A 25934-nucleotide genomic window follows, 5' to 3' on the forward strand; every position below is an offset into this window, starting at 1 on the left:
AATTAATTAATTAATATCTCAAAAACTTTAAAAGATCCCACTTTGAAAATTACATATTTTGCAGGAACTTAGTCAAGCTTTCCATTGAGAGAGTTAAAAATAATTTAAAAAAATCCGATTTTGAGATAAACGTAAATTAACATTTTGACCTTGAATTTCAAGGTCAAATGTTATTTAAAAAAAAAATTTTATTAACAGCGTGTAGCCCGTCAAAAAAGCTTTAAAAATCATTATATATATGTTAACTTTTATGCATTCTACTTATAAATATTGTATATTGAAAAAAATTTTTTTTTTCAAAAGTCAAAAATTAAAAACGTTGTAATTCAAAAACTATTTTATTAAATTCAATAATAATTGATTTTTAGACTTTCACCAACAATAACAACATTTTAGAAAAGTATGGATTAAATTCGAGAACTTTTAATTTTTTGTTCGGACATTTCAGGAATTTTGCCTCATATATAATATTCTAAAATAGGTGCCAAGTATATATATATTCTAAATTTCAGAATATTTTTTAGCAGAGTTTACTACTGGCGCAATACTGGTACCAATACCATGCAGTAGTTATGTATTTCTGATAGAGAATGCGGTTTACTAATTTATAAAAAATAAATTAAAGTAAATTCCTCATCTTTTGAAACATATTTGTATGTCTTCCAATTATCTATTTATATATATATGAAAAAGTGATGGTTATAGTGCATATGTTATTCAAGACGCGGAAACATTAATAAAATAAATAAATAATATATATATATATATATATATACATGAATATAGAAGACCCCAATTATAGTGCATTTAGCATCTGCAGCCTTCTTGACAGAGGAATTTCTTCATTTCGATAGGATTCTAATCCTGTTATTCTTCTCTTATATATATGTATATATATATGTATGGCAGACAACGTGTGCGTATATATCTATATAGCATATATATACAAAATCCGTCGTCATCGTCATTGTGATCGGCTTCTTCACCTTGTTTGGTCTTTTCACAAGTCTCACGTCTTCATCCATTCCAATGACTTCTTCCTCCTTTTCAAGTGTTTAACTTTCGCTCCTTCACATGCTATATAGCGTGTCCACATATATAAATCTTGATCAAGAATTTATGAGATTTTAATAACCGGTGCTTAATAATTTTGAATTTTAAATTCACATCCCTCTCTCACACATAATAATAATAATAATAATAATAATAATAACATATATACTTGGTCAGAAACTAGCAGTATACGTTTCATATACGTTTTCATATATATACAAAAACAGAGTTTTTCCTATTTTGAAATACATATTAATTTTTGAAATAAATAGTTTTTAGTGCATCCTGTGCAGAAATTAACCAACGCTGTACCGCTCTATGAGTGCAAGTATTAGAGTGCGCGCGCACATGAAAAAGTTGTGCTATATGAAAATTTTTGATTGTTTCAGAGCTATTTTGATTTGATTCTTATAGTTGAGAGTTCAAGCTTTAATTTATAAGATTAATTAGAGACTTCTAGCTCCTCATCGGCATTATTCTCTTCACGTGATGAAAAAAGGCCAAAAGCAAAGATTTTTGAGACTTTGAGTCCATAGTTTTCTCAAAATCTTGACGTGATGGGAACTTTTAAAGGTCGCAGATTCGTGTTTAACGATGAAAATCCTATAAGAATAGCCTTGTCCGATCATAAAAAAAGTTATTTTTTGTCGACCAGTGTTATTTATAATCTTTGTCATTAAATTATTTGTAATTATTTAATTAATTTATTAACAATTTGGAAAAATTTATTTTATGATTTTTAGGGTTTTGTGGCCCAGGCCTGAAAGCCTTATATTTTCGCAACCGTTACCATAACAACCGTTTCCATATGGTAACAGTTACCATAGAAACCATTTCCATGACTATACCGTTACCATGGCGCGACCGTTTCCATTTCTGGGTCAAGAGAGCATTATTATTATGTTAAAATGAATAAACTTAACCATAAAATTAGGTAAAAACTCAGAGTTAAAATACGAACATAACCTCAAAAGTTTAAGATTTTGAATAAATAATGCACTAATTTATAAATAGTTGATGAAAAATATAATATTTAGAAGAAATGTAAATTAAAATATGGAAAAAAATGGGAAATTTATTTTCGACGGTTCTTAACTTTTTCTTTTTTTTTTTTTTTTTTTTTTTTTTTGTTAGATTGTTAATGTATAAATGTGGTTAAAATATAAAAAAAAATTTCCTACTATTTATAGGAGAAAACCAAAGAGGCCGAAAAGCTGAAGGAAGAAGATCCTTGGGCCGGTCTACCATATACTGTCGATCTGGAAACAGGTGAGTAATCTTTTTAATTGCAGTTTAATTGAGCGTCGCATTTTTATATATATATATGAAAGGTGCGAAAGTTAATCATTTATATTTGCACCTCTGGTTGAATGTATATATATATTTTATTCTCGCTGTCATTCAAATTTTTTTTTATAATATCATAAATATATGAATAATGAATATGCCTCGTTTTCTAATTGAGAATAAGAATTATACTAATTAGAGGCATATATATATATATATTTATAATTACAATGATTATTGCCAACGATAAGCTAAAAAATGCATTTTATATATGTATTTGCTTGGGAAATATTATTATTATTATAATAATGAATCAGTAAAGAAAATCGGAAAATGAATTTAAACCTATATAGAGTATTCATAGAATAATTTAATTGTTATATTTATTAACAAAAAATATATTCGTGCAAACATTGAAAATTTCACTTTATAATTTCTCTTGCAATTAGTGTCAGTCTTAAAACAAGAAACGTTCATTTATATATACACATTTTATCATATTATTATTATTATACCTGATTGGAGTTTGAAAATATATATACATTACAATAATATATATATATATATATGGGGCATTCTGCACAACATTTTCATTCAAAAATAAGATTTTGTTAGAATAATTTTTTTTTATTTTATATCGAAAAAAAATTATTAAAAAAATGATTCTGGTGAATACCCAATAATTCATGACTTCTGCAATTTTCATCAAATATCAAAATAAAAAAATATACGTATTCTTCTTTTTTGATATAGAATCAAAAAAAAAAAATTATTCTAACCAAATTTAATTTTTGAAGGAAAATATTGTGGAGAAAGCCCCATATTTATACCCATATTTAGTAGTAGAAATCTACTAATTGCCGTAGCGAGAATTGAGCAACTGATAATTAGTAGAAATTTACTGATTCAATTAGTAAAATATAAATTACTGATTGAATCAGTAATATAAACATAAGGCAGCGGCCGCAAAATCTACTGATTTAACAGTTAATTTTAAAGGTTATGTTATATACATATTACTGTTTTACATATAAGTTATTTTCTATTGCTTATATATTCACTAATTATATTAGTAAATTTCAAAAAATAACTGAAAATTCAGTTAAAATGAAAAGTACTGATTGAATTAGTAAAATTTCTACTGATTCAGATTTAGAGAGTAGTTGAAATTTGAAAAAAATCATTTTTTCCTTCGCCCATACTTTGTAAGCTTTCAGCCATAGTTGAAATTTCAATAAAAAAAATTTTTCCTATGCTTATAGTATGAGATTAGCTCATTAGCAATACTTTGTCAGCTTTCGGCGGTATGGTACGTTTTTTGGTTGACTTTTCTTGCTCTATTGTTTCGTTACTTTGATAGTCTTCACCCATACTCTTCCAAACTTTTCTAGCTTTTAGCCCATATACTTCCTTTTTCACGCGGGTATACTCTCTAAATCTGAATTAGTAAAAATGTTTACTAATTTGAATTAGTGACTCACTTTTTGCTTCTGAATTAGTTAAATTTTACTAATTGTTAGTAAAAGTAACTAATAATTAGTAAAATTTTACTAATTCAGAACCAAAAAGTGAGTCACTAATTCAAATTAGTAAACATTTTTACTAATTCAGATTTAGAGAGTAATATGTATATAGAGGTTGAAAAACAAGTTGATTGGAAATTTAAATAATTTCCAATATATACGCGCACTCACCAGTATGATTAGACTTTGTTCCATTAATAATAGAAGCCAAAATTACTCAACTCTCGGAAAAAAAATAATTTTATTCATGATTCTTTATCTCGGATATGTTGAAATTTTAATATTTATCGATTGGTATATATAAAATATTTTTATATACGCATCTTATATTTTGAAAAAAAAAACCAATTATAAGATCGAGCAACTAATATATCGATCCACCCATTTTTCCACGGAGACATGAACTATGGAATGATTCATTAAAAAAATATTCATCTGCAGCAAACGTATATATGTATATATATATATAGTTTGTAAAAAGAAGTCGGTATATGCCGAGGCTTAATCAGGTGAGAACAAAAAAGTTATTGGTCGATGCAGTCACGAAAGGTCCGAAGGAGCTAGTGAAGCGGCACTTATCGTATATATAATAATAATATGGAGATATATATATATATATATATATATATATATATAGTCACACACATCAGGTCCAGGGTGTTTTATATAAAAGTGTATAAGAGCTTCCAGGCAGACTTGGGTTTCAGACAACTCCAAGCTAGGGAGTGGCTTCAGAAACGCCCTCTCCCTCCTGCCTTCTCCCCTCGCCGCACCCTGTCTCTCAAGTCTTTCATACATATATATACATACTTCGTCCCTCTCCCTCTCTGCATTTAATTACTTTACGTCAGGCAAAGGAGAGAGTAAGATAGGAAGAAAGAGAAAGAGTCGAACCTCTCCTCCACCACGTTCAGAGACGTCTGATATGGCATATATATATATATATATATATATATATATATATATATGTATACATATGTTCCTCTCTAAGAACACAATTATAAAGCACCCTTTGTATTTCTCACTTCTTCGTTTTGAAATTTTTCATTTTTTATTTTTCAAAAGTCATCATAGAAAAAAGCCTGGATTCAAAATATATGATTTCCCTATATGTATACGATACTCATTTTGAGTTGAAGTAAAAAAAAAGGAGGCCCCACTTTATAGACCTGTTGGAATTTTTTGTGGTGTTAAATTAAATAATTATCTAATTTTTATTTAGCAGAATTTTATAAAGGGAATTTTATAATGAGTATTTATTTTGCAGAATAAAATGTGACTTTTTAGGTTAAAATTAAAATTTTATATATTGATTAATGTTTGAAGCTAATTTATTCTTTTGTATCGAATTATAGTTGTATCAAAAAACTTAGAAAATTATACTAAGAATATATGTCCAATTAATATATTAAAATATAAAAAATATTCAAATTGAGCTCGAAAGAATACTCGGGCCTACTGGACCCATCCTAATTTGAAAATTGGGAAATTCGATCAAATAAATTTTTTGATAATTCAAAATTTTATAGAAATATTATTGCGATCTTTTGGTAATTCGAACTTTTTGAATTTAAATTTTATGAGCCAAAAGTTCTGAACGTTCAAATGAACGAAATATTTTTTTTTAATCTATAAATTATAAAAAATTATGATGGCAATGTAAAATAAAACAGTAAATTAAACAATTATTAAATTAATAAATTCTTCTTTAAATATTCAAAACAATATTTTGTAATAAAATTCTTATTAAAGTATAGTTGCAAAAAAAATTTCGTTCATTTGAACGTTCAAAACTTTAGGCTCGCATTAAACTTTTAAAAAATCAATCTTTTATTAATTCGAACTTTTAATAATTAGAATTTATTAAAATCCGATCTTTTAGTATATATTCGAACGTTTGATAATTCGAATTTTTAGAAATTCATTGTCTTGGATTTTTTATATCATTTAATCAAAATTCGATCTTTTGAGCGATTTAAGCCAAAATAAGGTGACTCGAAATTTTTCCTATACCAAAATTCAGTTAAATATAGAAATTCTATTAAAGCAGAATTTAGTTATAGGTACATAAAAATTATTCGATATGAAAATTTGGCTTATGTCTAATTTGCCCAATTTTCAGTTTTAGACAAATTTTTTTAAATTAAATGTTTATTTTTTGAGTTTCGCGTTAGAGCCTATAATAATTATTATAGTGGAGCGAAAATATAATTACGTATACAAAAAATATTATAAATAAAATAATTGAAGTATACTCAAAAAAATAAGTAGTAGATTTGACTATACTTTTTAACTATACCCTGTATAGTACACTGAGAAAAATAATAATGTAATGGTAATAAAATAATTTGGTAGAGCACTTTTAGTTAAGATTACAAAAGTTTAGTTGACATAACAGAAGCAATCAATCGAGAAATTTAGTTGGGTGTACCAAAAATTTCGTTCAATAAGCTTTTGCGTCTGTTAACTGAATAATTTGGTTCTCCAAACCAAACCGTCTGAATGCTCAATTGCGCATGCGCTGTTCTCATAAATATGGCTTATTTCTCTGTTTACGGATGTCACACGTTAACCATGCTTCGCTCTCGTGTCGTCCAGTTTTATTCAAGTGTTTTCGGGATTTTTATGTGTTTCAGAAATTGGGTAAAAAAGTGTGTGTAGTGATGCATATCGAACAATATGATCAAGAAATGGATAAATGTGGGAAATATGTTCGTTCTTCATGTGAAAATCGGACAAATGTCACTGTGTTTTGGTGAAAAGAAAATATGCAAATAAAATCTCGAGCATGTCAATTATGATCACGAGAATTTATTGGTTCGATATGCATCACTAAGTGCTTACAACAAAAAATTCTTTATTCTCATATTTTATAACATGGCTGTCGAGAGAATAAAGCTTGTTAAAAGAACGGAAGTTTTTCTCCAGCCTGTATACTTTATGAAAATAATTTACACTCACATTGTCACTAGGATTCTTAGTGTAGTGGTCAGCGTTCTTGATTTGCGTTGCGTAGTCTGAGGGTTCGATCCCCAGCAGTGTTAGGTTTTTCCGCAATAGAAATTAATTTAAGTATAGACATAGGGTGGTAGGTAATATAAAGCGAAAAGAATAAAAGAGGATAACAAAAGTGATAAAATTAAGTGAAAAATAAAAAATATAAGTGTGAGCCAAAAAATAATTTGGTTGAGAAAAGAAAAAAATTTTTTTCATTTAACTAAATTTTTTGTTTGCTTAAAAACAATAAGTTAGTTGTGCAAAACAAAAAATTTGGTAGACCGAACAAAATGATTCAACGAAAAAATTTAGTAGCCCGAACCAAACGGATTAGTTGCACATATATCAAATAAAAAATTTGGTTTGGAGAACCAAACTTCAGTAGATGCGATACCAAACAGTTTTCTCAGTGTACAATAGGTCCTCAACTCAATTTTAAAAGTTGTATTAACTACTAAAAAGTAGTTAAAATAACTAAGAATATAGTTTATATAATAAGATTTTGTAGTTAGTTTTAAATTCTAACTACATTTTTAAGTTAATTGTACTACTAATTTTTAACTTCTTAAGAAATAATGAAATTAACTACACAAACATTGTTAAACTATAACTAAGAAAGTAATTGTTTTAACTTCTTTTCACTTAACTATACCCAAAGGTAATTGAAGATTTCGGAAAAAATTTTTTCAGTGTATACACAGAAAATTATAAAAGGCATTAAAATAAGCTGCAACGCTTATTATTTTTAATCCAATTTTGCTTATTTTAATCCATTTTGGTATTAAAATAAGCAAAATTGGATAAAAATAATAAGCGTTGCAGCTTATTTTAATACCTTATAATTTTCTGTGTATAGTGACAAAACCATTATAACATAAAACTTTAGAAATAATGGCGCTAAAATTTAAAAAATATTTTATATTCTATATAGTGGTATTAAATTAAAATCTTCGTTTTATTCCTTTTTTTAAAAACGCTGTTGAATTATAAAGGAAAAATATAAGTCTGATTCATTTAAACATTTTATTAAGTAAATATGTATATATATATATATTATTTGCGATGAAACGTGCGTGTATTAAATTTGCGTGCAAATGTATAGTAGCATGAAGCAAGTGCAATTATGATTAAATGACAAAAACCTTGTAAGAAAATAAGTGGTATTATTAATTATTACTTAATAAATTGCTTTTTTATATTATTAATTAATTAACGTATCATATCAATTAATTATTCTAAAAAGGCTGCTAAATTTTTATCTATATGTTTTATATATATATATATATTTTTTTTGATACTATTTATATTTGGTTTAACCCCATACCGCGGTGTGGTAAAACTGCGGGTATATTTTATAATTTTTTTTCACCGGTACGTTTTGCCCCGCATTCTCCACTCGACTAACTGAAATTTTTTGCTTAAAATATTTTTCTCAAATCCAAATTTCACTTTTCTTGGCACAAACGGCATTATAACTTCGTGTAAAAGATAAATAATCAAGATAATTTTAAAGAAATGTTAGTTTTTGTGCGACATTAAAAAAAATCGTAAAAAGTAATCACGCGAAACATAAAAGATTTTATCGAAGAACATCGCGCGTTAGGGTCCTGTATATACGTATATTATATATATAACGTATTATACGTTCCAAATTCCTTGTGTCTTGATAGTATACCGCGCTTATTATAAGCATTGCGACAGATTTTCGAGATACAATCGAGAAATAATACTGCGCGATGGTTACATATGGCAGAATGTATTATACACTTAACTATAATAATATAAGAATTTTTACAGTCGAACTTTTTATAGCGACCGAACGTAAGCAGTACCGGACTCATTACGCAGTTATATATATCTTATAAAGCGGATCAATCGAAAAGCCCATTCAACTTGGTGCTTGATTAATGGATTATTATGGTCTTATAATATATATATATATATATATATATATATATAGAAGCTGGGGGTTGGTTGTATAACAAAAATCAGAATATTAAATAGATTATGAAAATTTTATACAATTTTATATAACCAATTTTTCATATATACTACATCAGAATTATTACATAACCGAAAAAAATCATTTAACAGAATTTGTAATTAATAGAATTTTTATTTGTCCGAAATTGCAAATGGCCGAACAAACAACCGACAGAAAGATTTCGGCGCGATTTTTAAAATCAACCAATCACAATTTTATGGATAATTTTTGATTGGTTGATTTTAAAATTCGCGCCGAAATCTTATTTCTGTCGATTAAGGCGCTCTCACACCTTTTTGGCTGCCTGCAGTTTACCATGGCAACGCATGAGAGTGAGTGCGACAGAAAATTTAAAAATTTGAATATTCAAATTTTCTGTCTCACTCACCCTCTTGCGTTGCCATGATAACCTGCAGGCAGGCAGGCAGCCAAAAAAGGTGTGAGTGCGCCATTATGTTTGTTCGGCCATTTGCAATTTCGGACAAATAAAAATTCTATATCAATTAGAAATTCTGTTAGAAATAATTTTTCGGTTAAGTAAAAATTCTGTAGTATAAAAAATCGATTATATATATGAAAATTATATCAAATAATAATTGGAACAAATGAAAATTCATCTGAAAGAATAAAATTGAGAATTAATGCGAAATTCAATGAAATTCTACCCAATAAAAATTCTTTAAAATGCCTATTATGTTAAATGAAAATTCGAGCAAATAAAAATTCTGACAAAAAAAAAAATCGAACAAATAAAAATTGTGTGAAGTGAATTTTCAGTTATATAAAAATTCTGTAATATAGAAAATCGGTTTGAAAAAAAAAATTGCAAAATACATACTAATTCGAAGAAATAAAAATTCGGCTCAAAAATAATTATGACAAATGAAATTCCATAAAATGAAAATTCTAACTATAATTAGTTTTTTTTTTTTTTTTAATAATACTCGTTTTATAATGTGATCAGTATTAAGAGACGCATGCGTGGAAATAAATTGGAACATCTGCCACGTGCGCGGGCGGCGCATACACGTAACCATGCGTGAAAGCCTTAAATTTAGACGAGGGAGAAACTTTAAGCATGGCCGCATCCGCCATATATGCCATCAGTGTGCGTATACGCGAAATCTTCTTTTATTTTTAATTCAATTGAAATTTGTTCACAATGGATAAATTTTATTTCTATATATATATATATATATATATAACAATTTATTTATCTGACATGCACATTTTCATTAAAATTTTACATATTTGGTAAATTTATTTCTTCTTTGTTAATTTTTATAATTATTAAAATAATAATTATTTATTTATTTTATTTATTATAAGAATGTAACATAGATAGATATTATCTTTTTACATGAGGTTATACTTATATATATACAAAAAACTCTTAACTTTACTAGACCTTTATTATAATAATTTATAAAATTACTTTCTCGTCTATTTTATTATAAAAACTAAAGGAATTCACACTATGAAGATTAAAAAAAAAAAATTTTTTATTTTAAAAATAAATTGCGAATTTTGTATAAATAAAAATAGTTTGGTTATTTTTTTTAGTATTCTTATATATCAGCCAGTTAATTTTAAAAAATAAGCAAATATAATTATGCCCAAAAATTCTTAATTTATTTTAAAAATAAAATTTTTTTTATAGTCTTCACAGTGTAAATTACTTTTGTTTTTATATTGTAATAGACGCGAGAAACTAAATTTAAAAATTATTATTTAAACGTAATTCATTTTTACTGTCACATTATATATATAATTTCCGGCACAATTCGATACGATATAAGGGTGTATGCTCTCGATGATGGGATAGAAAAAAATATAATATCCGCCATATAGTTTCGATATATATATATATAGGCAACAACCATAACGAATTTTATACTCGAAATGGAGTCTCAAAATTTTAAACTATATAATGACAACAGTTTCTGCCGCGGCAATAAAAGGGTGAGATAATACCACCAAATTTATATATTATTGAGATCATTATATAGTGAAACGCGAAAAATAATTGAAATATAGTTCCATCAGTTTTTTTTTATAAAACATTTCGGAGTACCCTCACTAATTTAAATGAATAACTTGCGCGGTATAATATATATATATATATATATTATATTTTTTGATACAAAATTAGAAATTGTTTTTTTTTAGTTTTAATAATCGCAGCTGTTAGACGATGAATACATATATAGTGACCGTGAGCACATATATACTTTCAACTTTAAATGACATTTTATAGGAATTTAATAAGGATTTAGTTATGAAATAAATTTTAAATAAATTACTGCTATTTAAGGGGTCTACCAACTTTAAACAAAAATTAATTAAATAAATGACGATGAGCGTGTAAATATATATATAATTCCGATTCAAAATAATGTCAAAAGTTTTTCCTCGAAATGACAATATAGGAATTTATATATAGAACTGCGATTGTTATAAGTCCAGTTTCATGTCAAATTTTTCGGCGTATTTTTATATATTCCCATAAGGGACGTTTCCGATCATACAGAAATGGAATTTTTTTAAAAAAAAGTAAACAAAGAATCAAATTCAAAAGAATTCATCTGCGATCTTATAAGTATATATATATAAATGTATTGTATGCTTGCGAAAAAAAAAGAAAAGTTTGGTATTATTCGTGTGGAGCAATAGCATCAGGAGCGGCGGTTGCTCGTCCCAGAAGGGAATCAATATTTGGAGCCGTGCGTGTTCCGCCATGTTAACTCATCCAGCCAGCCAGAAACCCTCTTGGGGGTTGTGCTGGGGGCAGCTGCATGGCAGTTCCTGTTCAGAGGCTTATATATATATATATAGGGATACTCGGGGGCATGACTTGCCACATCCACCCCTATATAACACAAGCACGCACCATTACTCATATCGTGCCTCGTTGCACGCTATACGGGGTCAGACGTGTATATATATATATATATAATTCTGCAGCTACCAGGATTCCGTATGCCATATAGCTTATATATATATATGGGAGGGGTGTGATTCCTTTAGGAAGTACCAGGATCTTATGTTAGAAACTTTTACTACCCCCACTTCACTAACTATAAATATATTCTCCTAATAATCTTTGTAAATCTTATATATATCATAAAATTGTTGGGTTTTAATATCATAGAAAAATTTTTATTCTAAAAAATTTTATTAGATATAGGGTCAACTGGGGTAAATCCGAACGCTTTTAGTAAGTTTCAACAATAACATAAGTTTTTTCTTTAAAAAAAAATACTTCCGGTATTCTGGTGCATGAAGTTGTTACTTTACTTCCATAGAACAATTTTATGGGGTAGAAAAAATTTTTCATAAATTACAATCGCAGGAAACTTAGCGTTCGTATTTACCTCAATACTTTGCAACTTTCCTAAAATATGGGGGTAAATACGAACGCCACTGTATTTCAGAAAAATCTTAGGGAAAATAAATTTAAAGTATTGCAATTGTTAAACTTATATAAAAACTCAAAAAAAAAATACGATAATAAACCTATTATGTAATAATGCATCATATATAAATACAAAAATCAAACAGATTAAAAATTACAATGCATTACACAATTAAAACCTTCAATAACTTTATCAAATCATAACGGATTTTTGCAAAACTTGGTACAGAAAGTATTTTGGAGTGATTGAATGTAAATACAAAAATAAAAGTCAAATTTTTTAAATTCAAAATGGCGGACTTTCCTAAAACTTATTTTTAAAAATGATCAAATTTGCTAACCCTGAAACCCCCCGAGTAACAATTTTCGAGCGAATCCAATGAATTTTTTAATTCTCGTCCGCCATATTGAATTTTGAAAAATTAACTTCAAATTGGTAATTAGCGACCCCAAAAACCGTAGAATACCAAATTTTATTAAGATCCTGAAAAACTTTTTTCAACAAACCATTTGGCAAAAAAATTGAAACACTCCTTCGAGAGAACAGTGTTACGTCTCAAATAGAGAAATAACTAAAGAAATAATATTTTATTTTATTTGTGGCCGCTCGGTGATTCAGTGAATTCCTGTTTCATTTACAGAGCAGAAGGCTCTGAGCTAAGGGTACAGGAAAGAAAGAGAATAGTGATTTTTAATGACAAGGTTACAAATTTATTTAGACAAACATTTAGAGTTATAAAATTGATCTTTGAGAGAGAGTATCCTGAAGCAACCATTCTTGAAATAAGGGGAAATCAGCATTCCACTGCAACAAGGAATGTAAAGGTTACTACAAATTTTTATAAGGAATTAGGAAGGATTTAGATAAAAAGTATTACAACTTACCTTGAAAATTTAGATGTAAGATGTATGAAAAAGGACCACTGCTGTGTCCTAATTATGATAGGAACTTCTGGTACCAGATATAGTTTGAGAGCTCACAGGAAGGTTGACGGGCCTTGGTGATGACCACAGGTCCGGAGTTCAGTTGATTGAATCAGCTCTTCTTGACGTAGAAACTTTTAATACTTGACACAGAGATTCTTCTAAGTCGAACTTGAGTATGAAATCGAGCAGAGTAACAACGCTTGTACTAGATTTCGTATGTGAACTGGTACCAAATATGAAGTAGAAGTAACGTGTATGATAAAAAGTTCTGAACTGGTAGATGTTACACGTATGAAGATGATTTGAGAACTAGTAGATGTTATACGTATGAAGATGTTTTGAGAACTGGTTGATGTTATACGTATGAAGAGGATTCCAGAACTGGTTGATGTTATACGTATGAAGAGGATTCCAGAACTGATCTCTCCATGAAAATGTAGCCCTTTTATACTGAGTTTTCGTAAGAGAATAGATAAAATTTTATTGTCCTACTATATATTTTCACCCTAATTTTGGAAGTCAAAGTTCAGTCCTTCTCTCTCAGTTGAACGTAAAAAGGGGGGTGTGAACCAGCTTCTTCAAGATACAAAAAGTATGACTATGATTATTCGCAGCTGTACTCTTCTAATGTGGTGATACCACAGGGGTTCGTCACATAGGATAATTGAAAAGAGCGCATTTATTACATCGTTTGATTTTAGCACATAGGGAAAATTAGAAAGGGATCATTTTGTTTTGTGGGGGTGTGAGCTCTTCTGGTATCATAAAAGATTTCTCGCTTCTATTTGTATGTATACAGAAATAGAAATACAGTAGATTGTCGTAGAAGGATACAAAACGCAGGGGTCTTTTATATATAAAAGAATGATGTTTAGTTGCGCGAAAAAGGGGCGGAAATTGAACATTTAAGAGAAAAGTATTTAGAGGCGTAACAAAAACACGTGTGTTTGTCGCAGAGACATATAACTCGGTATTGATTAAAAGGATTCTTATAATTATGAATGTAAAAGTTACGGTGACGTGACACCTCCCCCCTTTAAAATTCGGAAATTAGAAATGAAATTGAATAATTTACGAATTCAGTTTTTGAGAAGAGTTAAGTTATTAGAGGGAAATGTCACTTACAATTTTGATTATATTATGTAAAGTTTTTAGACATCAATGTTTAAAAGACCTAAGAGAAAATACGTCATACACATAATATAGTTTCACACCTTATTCACACCAAGTTAAGATACAAGTTTATATATATTGAAAAATACATACGAATATTATTGTTAATGATTTCAAAGATTTTCACACATATCCCGTACTATCATTTTTGAGTTAATAGTCATACATGATTTAAAAATGATTTAATCATAGAGATTGGGATCTTATGTATAGAAGCATATACAAATTTAAAATACTTTCGTAAAAGCTCACAGAATTAGTAGAAGTAGTATATAAAAAGGAATTTTAATTATATTTATAAAGACACTCATACCATGTATTATACAAGATTTTAAGGATGCATTATTATTATTTGCTCTTTACACATTGGTTAATTTAGAATAAGATATAAGTTTTCAATAAATAGTGCATACAGATAGATTACATTCTGATGATGACAGAGTTCAATTATTTTTTTTTTTTTTCATACATAATTTATACTTTTGAAATGTTATATTATTCTGTTAAAGATTTTCATCCACATATATTTACGAAAAGGAGGAAGGCAGAGAAAAAAAAATTTCTAACATTTTCCTTTCTGAACGCAGGTATAATTTTTGAAACAGATTTACATAAGCTTATACATCCCTCCCTCCTTTAAGAGAAAAACGAGAAGTATTCGAAGTTTTGACATGAATAGAATTTACAACATTGATTTAAAGAATTTTGGCTTTAATATTAATTAATTGGATAATTTTCGTTCTTTTTTTTTTTATTGTAACAATTTCTTGCTATATGATATTTTTCGAAACATTGCTCACAAGATAAGCTACATTTGCTTAATTAGTTGCAATCTTTCCTTTTATCTTTATCGATAGAATTTTTTTTCAATTTTTGATTTCAATACAATCATTCCATGTTCTAAATGGCATATTGCTATTTTTTAATTCCTCGACTCCAGTAATCAATATATTGGTTTAGAAAACTAAATTCGATTGATAAATTCTCCATAACACGAATTGGAAAATTTATTTATTTTTACCATGCCCGTTCATATTACCTAAAGGAATATAAGATTCTATCAGGTAAAGTTGTTCTCATTTTCAAGACTACATGCTTCTCTTCTTTTTTAAAATAAATAATTTTTGAAATCGATGACATTTTTCAATTAGGCTTATAGTTTACGAGATATTTACGATTTTATTTGTCATTTTTTATATAAATTTTCGAATATTTTGAATTTGGAAAAAAAATTTCAATCTCGATTTACATGTTTTAGATCTCAAAATTTCGTGTCACATTGTGGTAATCAAATTTCGGTATTGATACGAACTACAAGAAAATGAAGTTTAAAAATTTTTAAAATTGATTTTTTTTTATTTTTATTTTCGAATATTTGAATTTGGAAAAAAAAAATTTCAATCTCGATTTACATGTTTTAGATCTCAAAATTTCGTGTCACGTTGTGGTAATCAGATGTTCGTATTGAAATAAACTACAAGAAAATTATATTTAAAAATTTTTTAAATTTATTTTTGTTTATTTTATTTTTTTTTTTTTGAATATTTGAATTTAGGAAAAAAAAATTATTAATATAAAAATTTCTTATAAGAAATATTTAAAAGAAAAATAAGTAAATTTTATAATAATAAAATATATCCTGGAAGAAAAATAGCAAATATTAATATAACGAATGTCCATAATATATTTTAATCACCTGAAACAGAAATGTCTCTATATTATTATCAATTATTTAATGTTTCTTTTTTATTATATCTAAAAATTATAATGTATGCTTAAGAAAATACTCCAGTTGTTCAATATAAAATTCGAGTCATCTGTATTTATTACAGATAATTATATATTTTTTATAATATTTATTTATTTTGTTACTGACAATGCCTTTTTTTTATTCGTATTTTAATGCTTAAGAATATGCAAAACTGGATTATTTACTTTAATAAAAAAGTTAATTGTATTAATGGAGAATTATAATTATAAGAGCAAACAATAATGTTGCAAAAGGAAATTGTTTTGTTTATGTGTATTTAGTGAATATATTGAAGGATGTGTATTAAGATTTGAATTAATTCACTATTCTTGTTATATTTTATTTGAATGTCTAAATTAATTTTGGTTAGCATGATGAATATGAGATAAGCGAAGTCTGTTAATGTGTACAATTTTTGGTGATTTATTTATTTTAATTTTTATGTTTCCTTTACTCAATATTTCTAACACTTCATGTGGTCCTGTATATTGATTACCTAATTTTTTCGGTTTGGGACCTTGTAATAAAAATACACTATCTCCGATTTTAAAATTTTGAGGGTTAGCTTTGCGATCATAGTAAGTTTTTGATTTTTCTTTAGATTCAATTAAATTTTTCTGCGCGAGAGATTGAATATCATGTAATTTTGTAACTAATTTTACTAAATAGTCATCATAGGTCTCGAGTTTTTCTTCTTCCAAAAGTGGTAAACTTGAAGGTAATCTTGGTAATCTACCGAAAACTAACTCATAGGGTGTACATTTAGTACCTTCATGGACGCTTGTATTATAAGAAAACATAGCTAATTCTAATAAATCATCCCATTGAGTATTTTTATTGATGAATTGTTTAAGATATTCTGCTAATACATGATGAGATCTTTCTAATGAACCATTTGATTGAGGGTGAAAAGAAGTAGTTTTAAATTGTCGAATACGAAATCGTTTTGCTAATCGCTTCATAAGATTGCTCAAAAAATTTGTACCTTGGTCTGTTAAAACGCCTTTTGGAGAGCCAAAAGTACAAATGAATTTCTTTACAAAAGCATCTGCAATTGTACTAGCCTGCTGATTTGGTAAAGGTACTGCTACAGAATATTTTGTTAAGCAGTCTTGTATAGTTAAAATGCATTCATTTCCAGATTCTGTTGCTGGCAAAGGTCCTACTATATCCATAGAAATTTTTTCGAACGCGGTTCCTGGTGTATCAGTAATAACCATTGGGTTTTTAGTTTTTACTCGAACTAACTTTTTCAACTGACATTGTAAACATGCTTGAATATATTTCTGAATATCTAATTTCATATTCTCCCAAAAATATTTTTGCCGAATTCTATTATAGGTTTTCGTAACTCCCTTGTGACCGCCTATAGCAGAGGAATGTGCTTCTTCAATCAAAATTTGTCTTTGTTCATTTGTTGCATATTGAACATAACCTTTACAAATTATAACTTTAGTACAAGAATCTTGAAAAGTTTCTTTAAGTATTAATTCGATATCTTGCCAATTTACGTGATTAATGACTGTTGTTTTTGCAATACTAACTGATTTTAATTTTAATTTTTCTGTTAAATTTTTAAATGATTCAATTGTTAATTTGATATTATTTGTTATTTGAGTAAGACTTTCACTTGATTCTGTAGTAATTGGTAAAGCAATGTGTAAAAAATTTCCTTTTTTAATTTCTTTAGCTTCATTAATTAACAAATTTTTGAATTGAGGAAGTTCATTTTGTTTATTTAGACTTCGAGAACCATTATCTAAAGGGACACCTGTTGTAGATAAAAAGTACGCATAATTATCTTTCCGCATTCTTAACTGGTCTTTACATTCCACTACATTAGTACATAAGGGTCCATCAATTGATTTTTCTAATTCACCGACGTTTTGTTCGTTTAGAAAAGGGTCGAGGGGGAACTCAGGAGGGGGCTCAGCAGGAGGGCGTTGACATTCATGCTCATTATTGATTTTTCTTTGAGTTTGTTTAGAATTTGAAATTTCATTAGGAAAATATATTTCCTCTAAATCGTCGGAATCACTATCGTATTCTTCTTCTATATATTCTTTACTTTTCGATTTCGCACTATCTTCAATAATTTTTTCATGAGGAAAATCTTCAACACTATCATCACTTGAACTTACATATTCTTCCGCACTAAAAGGTTGATAAAATTGATTTTGTTTAATATATTCTGGATCTGAATTTTCTTCCGAATCTTCACTTTCGCACTCGTTATCTTCACTAATTTTACGCGTTTTTTGTTTAGAAATTGATCCTTTAGGCCTACCTCTTTTTCTTTTGATGAAATTTTCATCCTCATCAGTCACTAAATCTTCATTATAATTTATTTTTTGCAAATTTTCGCGATTTCTAAGATTTCGAACGGATTTTTGAATAATTTCTTGATTTCGCGGACTTTGAATAGATTTTGTATTTTTCACATTTTTCGAATTTCGCACATTGATTTCACTTCGCCTTGATTTAATTTCATCGATTTTATTACTAGAATTAGATTTCTTTGATTTAGAATTTTTCATTTCTTCACTTGAATTTTTCACTTTTTCACTTGATTTTTGACACGAACGTTGCACGTTTTCTTTTAAATTCTTGGAACTAGTAGCTTCTTCTCTTAATTTCTTTGATTTTCTTCTAGTCATCACTGCAATACATTTATCACTTTCAAGATTTATCGGATACTCTTCATTATTAATTTTTTCACAAAGATTTTTAACTTTTTTATTTTTCGTACTCTCATATATCAAACTTATTATTTTTTTAACAAGATTTAATTCATTATTCGTAGATACACTTTCAACATTTATTTTGTCAGTAAGTTCTTCATTACAATAAACACCATCATCTTCGATTTCATCTGAATTTTCGTTTTCTTCATTGTCGTCTTCTTCTTCGTCATATTCTTCTTTTTTTTCTTCTTCGTATTCTGGGATGCAGCGATCAAATTTTTTCACATAAGTTACTGGATTTCGGGATAATGCATCCGCATTAACATTCATTTTTCCTGCCTTGTATAACATCTCAAAATCGTATTCTGCTAATTTTAATTTCCATCTTGTTACGCGAGAACAAGGATCGCTTGATTTTTGAAACCATAATAATGGTTTATGATCGGTAACAATTTTAAATCTCCTACCATAGAGAAAATGTCTAAAATGTAAAACACAATATACAATCGCAAGGGCCTCTTTATTATAAGTGTCGTATTTTACTTCATGTTCGTTTAAAGATCTTGACGCATAAGCAATGGGCATATCTTTACCAATTTCGCCTTGTGATAATATGCCGCCAATAGCATAACCGGATGCATCAGTTGTAAGAATAAAAGGTTTTTCAAAATCTGGTCTTTGTAGGAGTGGTTCTTCGCAAAGTTCATTTTTTAAAATTTCGAAAGCTACTTGTTGTTTATCTGTCCATTGAAAAGTTACGTCCTTTTTCAAAAGTTGTGTTAAAGGTCCAGATTTTTTAGAAAAATTATTAATGAATCTTCGATAATAACCGGCAAGTCCTAAAAATTGTTTTATATTTTTCACGTTTTTGGGAACTGGAAAATTTTTAACAGCAATTATCTTTTTCGGATCAGGTCGGACTCCATTTTTATCAATTATGTGTCCAAGATAAACTACTTCGGGTCTGAGAAATTCGCATTTATCTGGTTGCAACTTTAAATTCGCGTTACATAAACGAGACATAAAATTATCAAATTTTTGTTGATGTTCTTCAAGAGAATTTGCAAAAATTACTACGTCATCGAGATATACAAATAGATCTGTACCTATAAGACCGGATAGACAACAATTCATTAATCTTTGAAAACAACTTGGCGCGTTCTTTAAACCGAAAGGCATACGGTCAAATTCATAGTGACCATATGGGGTTGAGAAGGCTGTTTTGTGAGAATCTTTTGGACTCATTTTAATTTGATGAAAACCGGAAGCTAAGTCAAACACAGAGAAGTATTGCGCATTTCCAAGGGTCTCGAGCACTTCGTTTATATTCGGTAGCGGAAAAAAGTCGGTTATTGTTTTTTCATTTAATTTACGAAAGTCTAATACCATTCGCCATTTTTTATTTCCATGACTGTCATTTTTTTTAGGCACGATCCATACTGGTGTATTATATGGGGATTGAGAAGGTTTGATTATTTTATTTTTTAAAAGTTCACTTGTTTGTCTTAAAAGTTCTTCTTTATGCACTGGGGGAAATCTGTATTGTCGCGTGAATACTGGTTCGTCATCTTTAGTAGGGATGTTATGTTGGAGAACATTGGTAGCTGTTAAATATTCACCTGGTAAATGAAATCTTTCAGAATATTCCGCGATTAATGCTTCTACATGTTTTAATTCATCTGGTTTTAAATGATCTAAACGAAGTGAATCTAATATTTTTTCAATTCTTTCTTTACCCGTAATATTATAAAATCCAAATTGCTTATCGCACAAGGTTTCTGAATATACAAAATTGTCAAATAATTTTTCCGCGGTGTTATTTTCAATATTTATTTTATTATTTTTAATTTGATTTGTGTCAGAGGAGTTATTAAAAACTTCGTCATATTCTTGTAAAATTACTTTCGGAATTTGTATTTTTACTGAATTTGATAGTGTATTTGCTGCTTTTACGTATGCTTTACCATTATTATTTGTGACTATAGCGTTTCCTATGTAAACTCCAGGTTCAGTATTTAAAAGTGGAACATATCCTTCTTTTAAATTAGAATTTTCAACAAATAAAAATATGTCAGATATTGATCGAGGTGGGAGAGTAATAAAATTTCTTGATGCGAAATAGAACATTTTTCCTTTGACTTCTAAACATTTTTCAGCATAATTAATTTTGACATTATTATCTGTAAAATATTCTGATCCTAAAACTCCATCTTCTTCTATGGGAACTTCATTAGGTATTATGTTAAAAGTTGTGGGATAACCGAAAATATTCAATTTTGTTTGTCCTAATGTGTGTACTGGGTGTTCATTTATACCTGTTAATTGAATTTTCTTTAATTTATTTAAAGTCATTGTAGAATCAAGCATTTTTTCTTTTAAAAGATTTAACCCTGCTCCTGTATCAATCATTAAATGAAGGGGTTTAGAAACTGTATTAACATAAATAGATGGTATCATATTTCCTTTAGTACAATTGATTTGAATGGTTTCTAAATGTTCAGATATTTGCTTTTTAGGCACGCTTTTTCTGTTAGCACCTGTCCCATCGTACCCGACATGGGAAGGTATTATTCGTTTCCCTGGTTCATTAAAGTGGATGATCGATACTGTTGACCTTGATTATAATTATTATATTCTCTTTTTCTGCAATTTTTAATAACATGCCCACGATTTTTGCAATATTTACAAGTAACATTAAAAAATCTGTTTTGTTGATTAGTACGGAAATCATTTTTATTTGGAAATTGTGAGTTTGTTCTATTATGTAAATTTTGGGGAAAACCCGAGAATCGTAATTGTAAAGGGGAATGCTTTTGTTCACTAAACGAGGGGGACATCCCTCTTCTTAGATAATAGACAGGTGGTCTCTGCTTCATGCGGAATACGGAGCGCTGGTACCTATGCTGTGCTGAGTATTGATTTTTTTCTGACCTACGACAAGTGCGTGAAGTATGTCCTTCTACATTACAATTTTGACATACTATTATATCTGCACTAGCAAATGTAATTTTTGCATTATTTGGCCTACAAGAATTTTCTTTTCTAAGCTCTACAACCGCATTTAATTTTCGTTCTGCCTCTAATGCTTTGTTTGTTGTTTCTTTTAAAGTTATGCAATCTGGAATTCGAATTTCTAATTCTGGACGTAGCCCTCGACGAAAACAAGATATTATATCTACTTCTAAAGTTTCTAACATTGTTTTGGATAATTTACCGTCTTTACTCGATAATCTGTATGAGTCAAAAATCTGATCCGATAATTCTTTTACTCGATTCGCATACGATATGACACTTTCATTTTCCTTCATAAAAATATTTCCTAACTCTCCTTGCAATTGATAGATACTTTTATTTGGTAAATATATCTTCTTTAAATGAGCTTCTAACTCCAAAATTGTTTTAAAAATATTTCCCGATATTGATTTTCTAACTTCTCCTATTAACTTTCCACGAATTAATTTTACTAAATTTTCCTCCACTTGGGATGAATCTGGCAACATTAATTTTGCTTCATGGCAACCTTCTATAAATGAAACTACTGGAATATTTTTTCCATCGAACACAGGCACTAATTCTAACGCGTCGCGAAGAGATACTTGTTGATTATTAGGTAACGACATAACTAAGCTTTTTATTTCACTTTTGTATCACTTTCACTTAGAATTTTGATTTGTGTTTATGAGTGTAAATAAAAAAATTTAATAAAGAAATTTCTAGATTTGTTGGTTCAAGGATATTTTTCTCTCTCATTTATATATTTGAAATTATTTAAGGAAAAATGATTTTTTTTTATTTCTCTTTTTTTTTATCACAACAAATGATGCACCAAAAATTATACTGTTAATGCATCGATATTTATATTATTAGTTTAAATTCTCTTTTTTGTTCACAATGGACAATACACCAAAAATTATATTTTTAGTGCATAGATTTTAAATTTATATTCTCTTTCTTGTTCACAACGGCCGATGCACCAAAAATTATATTTTTAGTGCATAGATTTTAAATTTATATTCTCTTTCCTGTTCACAACGGCCGATGCACCAAAAATTATATTTTTAGTGCATAGATTTTAAATTTATATTCTCTTTCCTGTTCACAACGGCCGATGCACCAAAAATTATATTTCCTCTGTTACGTCTCAAATAGAGAAATAACTAAAGAAATAATATTTTATTTTATTTGTGGCCGCTCGGTGATTCAGTGAATTCCTGTTTCATTTACAGAGCAGAAGGCTCTGAGCTAAGGGTACAGGAAAGAAAGAGAATAGTGATTTTTAATGACAAGGTTACAAATTTATTTAGACAAACATTTAGAGTTATAAAATTGATCTTTGAGAGAGAGTATCCTGAAGCAACCATTCTTGAAATAAGGGGAAATCAGCATTCCACTGCAACAAGGAATGTAAAGGTTACTACAAATTTTTATAAGGAATTAGGAAGGATTTAGATAAAAAGTATTACAACTTACCTTGAAAATTTAGATGTAAGATGTATGAAAAAGGACCACTGCTGTGTCCTAATTATGATAGGAACTTCTGGTACCAGATATAGTTTGAGAGCTCACAGGAAGGTTGACGGGCCTTGGTGATGACCACAGGTCCGGAGTTCAGTTGATTGAATCAGCTCTTCTTGACGTAGAAACTTTTAATACTTGACACAGAGATTCTTCTAAGTCGAACTTGAGTATGAAATCGAGCAGAGTAACAACGCTTGTACTAGATTTCGTATGTGAACTGGTACCAAATATGAAGTAGAAGTAACGTGTATGATAAAAAGTTCTGAACTGGTAGATGTTACACGTATGAAGATGATTTGAGAACTAGTAGATGTTATACGTATGAAGATGTTTTGAGAACTGGTTGATGTTATACGTATGAAGAGGATTCCAGAACTGGTTGATGTTATACGTATGAAGAGGATTCCAGAACTGATCTCTCCATGAAAATGTAGCCCTTTTATACTGAGTTTTCGTAAGAGAATAGATAAAATTTTATTGTCCTACTATATATTTTCACCCTAATTTTGGAAGTCAAAGTTCAGTCCTTCTCTCTCAGTTGAACGTAAAAAGGGGGGTGTGAACCAGCTTCTTCAAGATACAAAAAGTATGACTATGATTATTCGCAGCTGTACTCTTCTAATGTGGTGATACCACAGGGGTTCGTCACATAGGATAATTGAAAAGAGCGCATTTATTACATCGTTTGATTTTAGCACATAGGGAAAATTAGAAAGGGATCATTTTGTTTTGTGGGGGTGTGAGCTCTTCTGGTATCATAAAAGATTTCTCGCTTCTATTTGTATGTATACAGAAATAGAAATACAGTAGATTGTCGTAGAAGGATACAAAACGCAGGGGTCTTTTATATATAAAAGAATGATGTTTAGTTGCGCGAAAAAGGGGCGGAAATTGAACATTTAAGAGAAAAGTATTTAGAGGCGTAACAAAAACACGTGTGTTTGTCGCAGAGACATATAACTCGGTATTGATTAAAAGGATTCTTATAATTATGAATGTAAAAGTTACGGTGACGTGACAACAGAGATTAAGTTTCTGCTTATTAATTACTAACGAGGATACGTATAGAAAGAAAAACTTTTTTCTATGTACTTTTATAATGTTAAAATAATAGTGTAATCAAATAAAAACAATTTGGTGGGGTTTTGATGTAAAAAAAAATTATTAAAAATACCGTTCGGATTTACCCCAGTTTTCCAATTTTCTTGGGTAAATACGAACGGTCTGATATTATTAATATAATTTTACAGAAGGCAAAAATCAAATATAGTTTCTGTTCTAGTATTCATAACAAACAATTATAAATAATAAAATGAATTTTTAGCTTCTTTTTCTTCAAATACGAGACAAAATACTGAAAGAGTGTCATCTTTGATTTTCAATCTTTTTTGCAATACTCGTTATCTTTGTTTATGCTGTTGCTAATTAACAAACAAAAAATGGGATAATACTTAGAATCTCTTCAAGAGGATCTGAGGTAAAAATTCTCATATCGAACTTATTTTTAAAAATTTTAATTAAGCTGAAATAATTAGCGTTCGGATTTACCCCCCGTTCGGATTTACCCCGGCTGACCCTATCATTATTTTTTAGACGAATTTTCATTTTTCGAATTAACATATTTGTAGAATTTCATTGAATTTCATTAATTCTCAATTTTATTCTTTCAGATGAATTTTCATTTGTTCCAATTATTATTTGATATAATTTCCATATATAATCGATTTTTCATACTACAGAATTTTTACTTAACCGAAAAATTGTTTCTAACAGAATTTTTAATTGATATAGAATTTTTATTTGTCCGAAATTGCAAATGGCCGAATAAACATAATCAATTTCGGCGCTCTTTTTAAAATCCACTAATCATCACGATTTTTTTGACAATCGCATTTGATTGGTGAATTTTAAACATCGCTTCAAAATCGATTGTTTATTCAAACATTTGCAATTTCGGACGCGAATGAAAATTCCGCGGTTTAAAAATTCTATCTATTGAAAATTCGTACAAATAAAAATTCGCGAATGCTAAAAATTTTTGTTAAGTAAATAAATTCGTTAAATAGGAATTCTGTTAATTGGTATATAATTCGTAAAATTAAAATTCGTCTAAAAAATAATTTTTTCTAATAAAATTCTATTTAAAATAAAAAAAAAAAGTGTCATCAGCTTGTTGTAAATTTACAAGCTGGAAAATTAGAAAACTATATACATAACCTTAAAATTGTTTTTTATTTTATAAATTAAATTAACTTATAATTTTCTTATGCATATAACTTAATTACTAAAGTATTACAAAATGAAAATATATATAGACAGTTTTAAAAAATTCAAAATGTCGGATCAAATATGGCGGAAAAATTAAAAAATTAATTGAATTTGCTTGAAATTTGTTTTTTGATGGGTTTTCGGACTCGCTGAATACGAATTCGATGTTAGATTTTCAAAATTCAAAATGGTGGTTCCAATATATGTCGGAAAAAATTAAAAAAATTGATTCAATTCGCTTGAAACTATTGTTACTCGGGAGATTTTGGACTCGCTGCGAAAACGAATCCGATGTTAGTTTTTTCAAAATTCAAAATGGCAGAGCCAATATAGTCGACAATTTAAAAAAAAAAAA

At 28.4% G+C, this 25934-nt stretch overlaps 1 protein-coding gene across 4 annotated transcripts in view; it reads left to right on the top strand.

The window, feature by feature from the left end:
- LOC127280964 (segmentation protein cap'n'collar) overlaps positions 1–25934 on the top strand; it is a 246783-nt gene that overhangs the window by 111521 nt on the left and 109328 nt on the right. For all 4 annotated transcript variants that reach the window (XM_051304398.1, XM_051304397.1, XM_051304399.1 and 1 more), the window contains exon 3: positions 2244–2322. In XM_051304398.1, the coding sequence (XP_051160355.1) occupies positions 2244–2322 (79 nt within the window). The remainder of the gene's footprint in view (positions 1–2243; positions 2323–25934) is intronic.

The sequence above is a fragment of the Leptopilina boulardi genome, unplaced genomic scaffold (assembly GCF_019393585.1).
Source record: "Leptopilina boulardi isolate dan_hultmark-lab unplaced genomic scaffold, ZJU_Lbou_2.1 LbouV2_259, whole genome shotgun sequence".
Lineage (NCBI taxonomy): Eukaryota > Metazoa > Arthropoda > Insecta > Hymenoptera > Figitidae > Leptopilina > Leptopilina boulardi.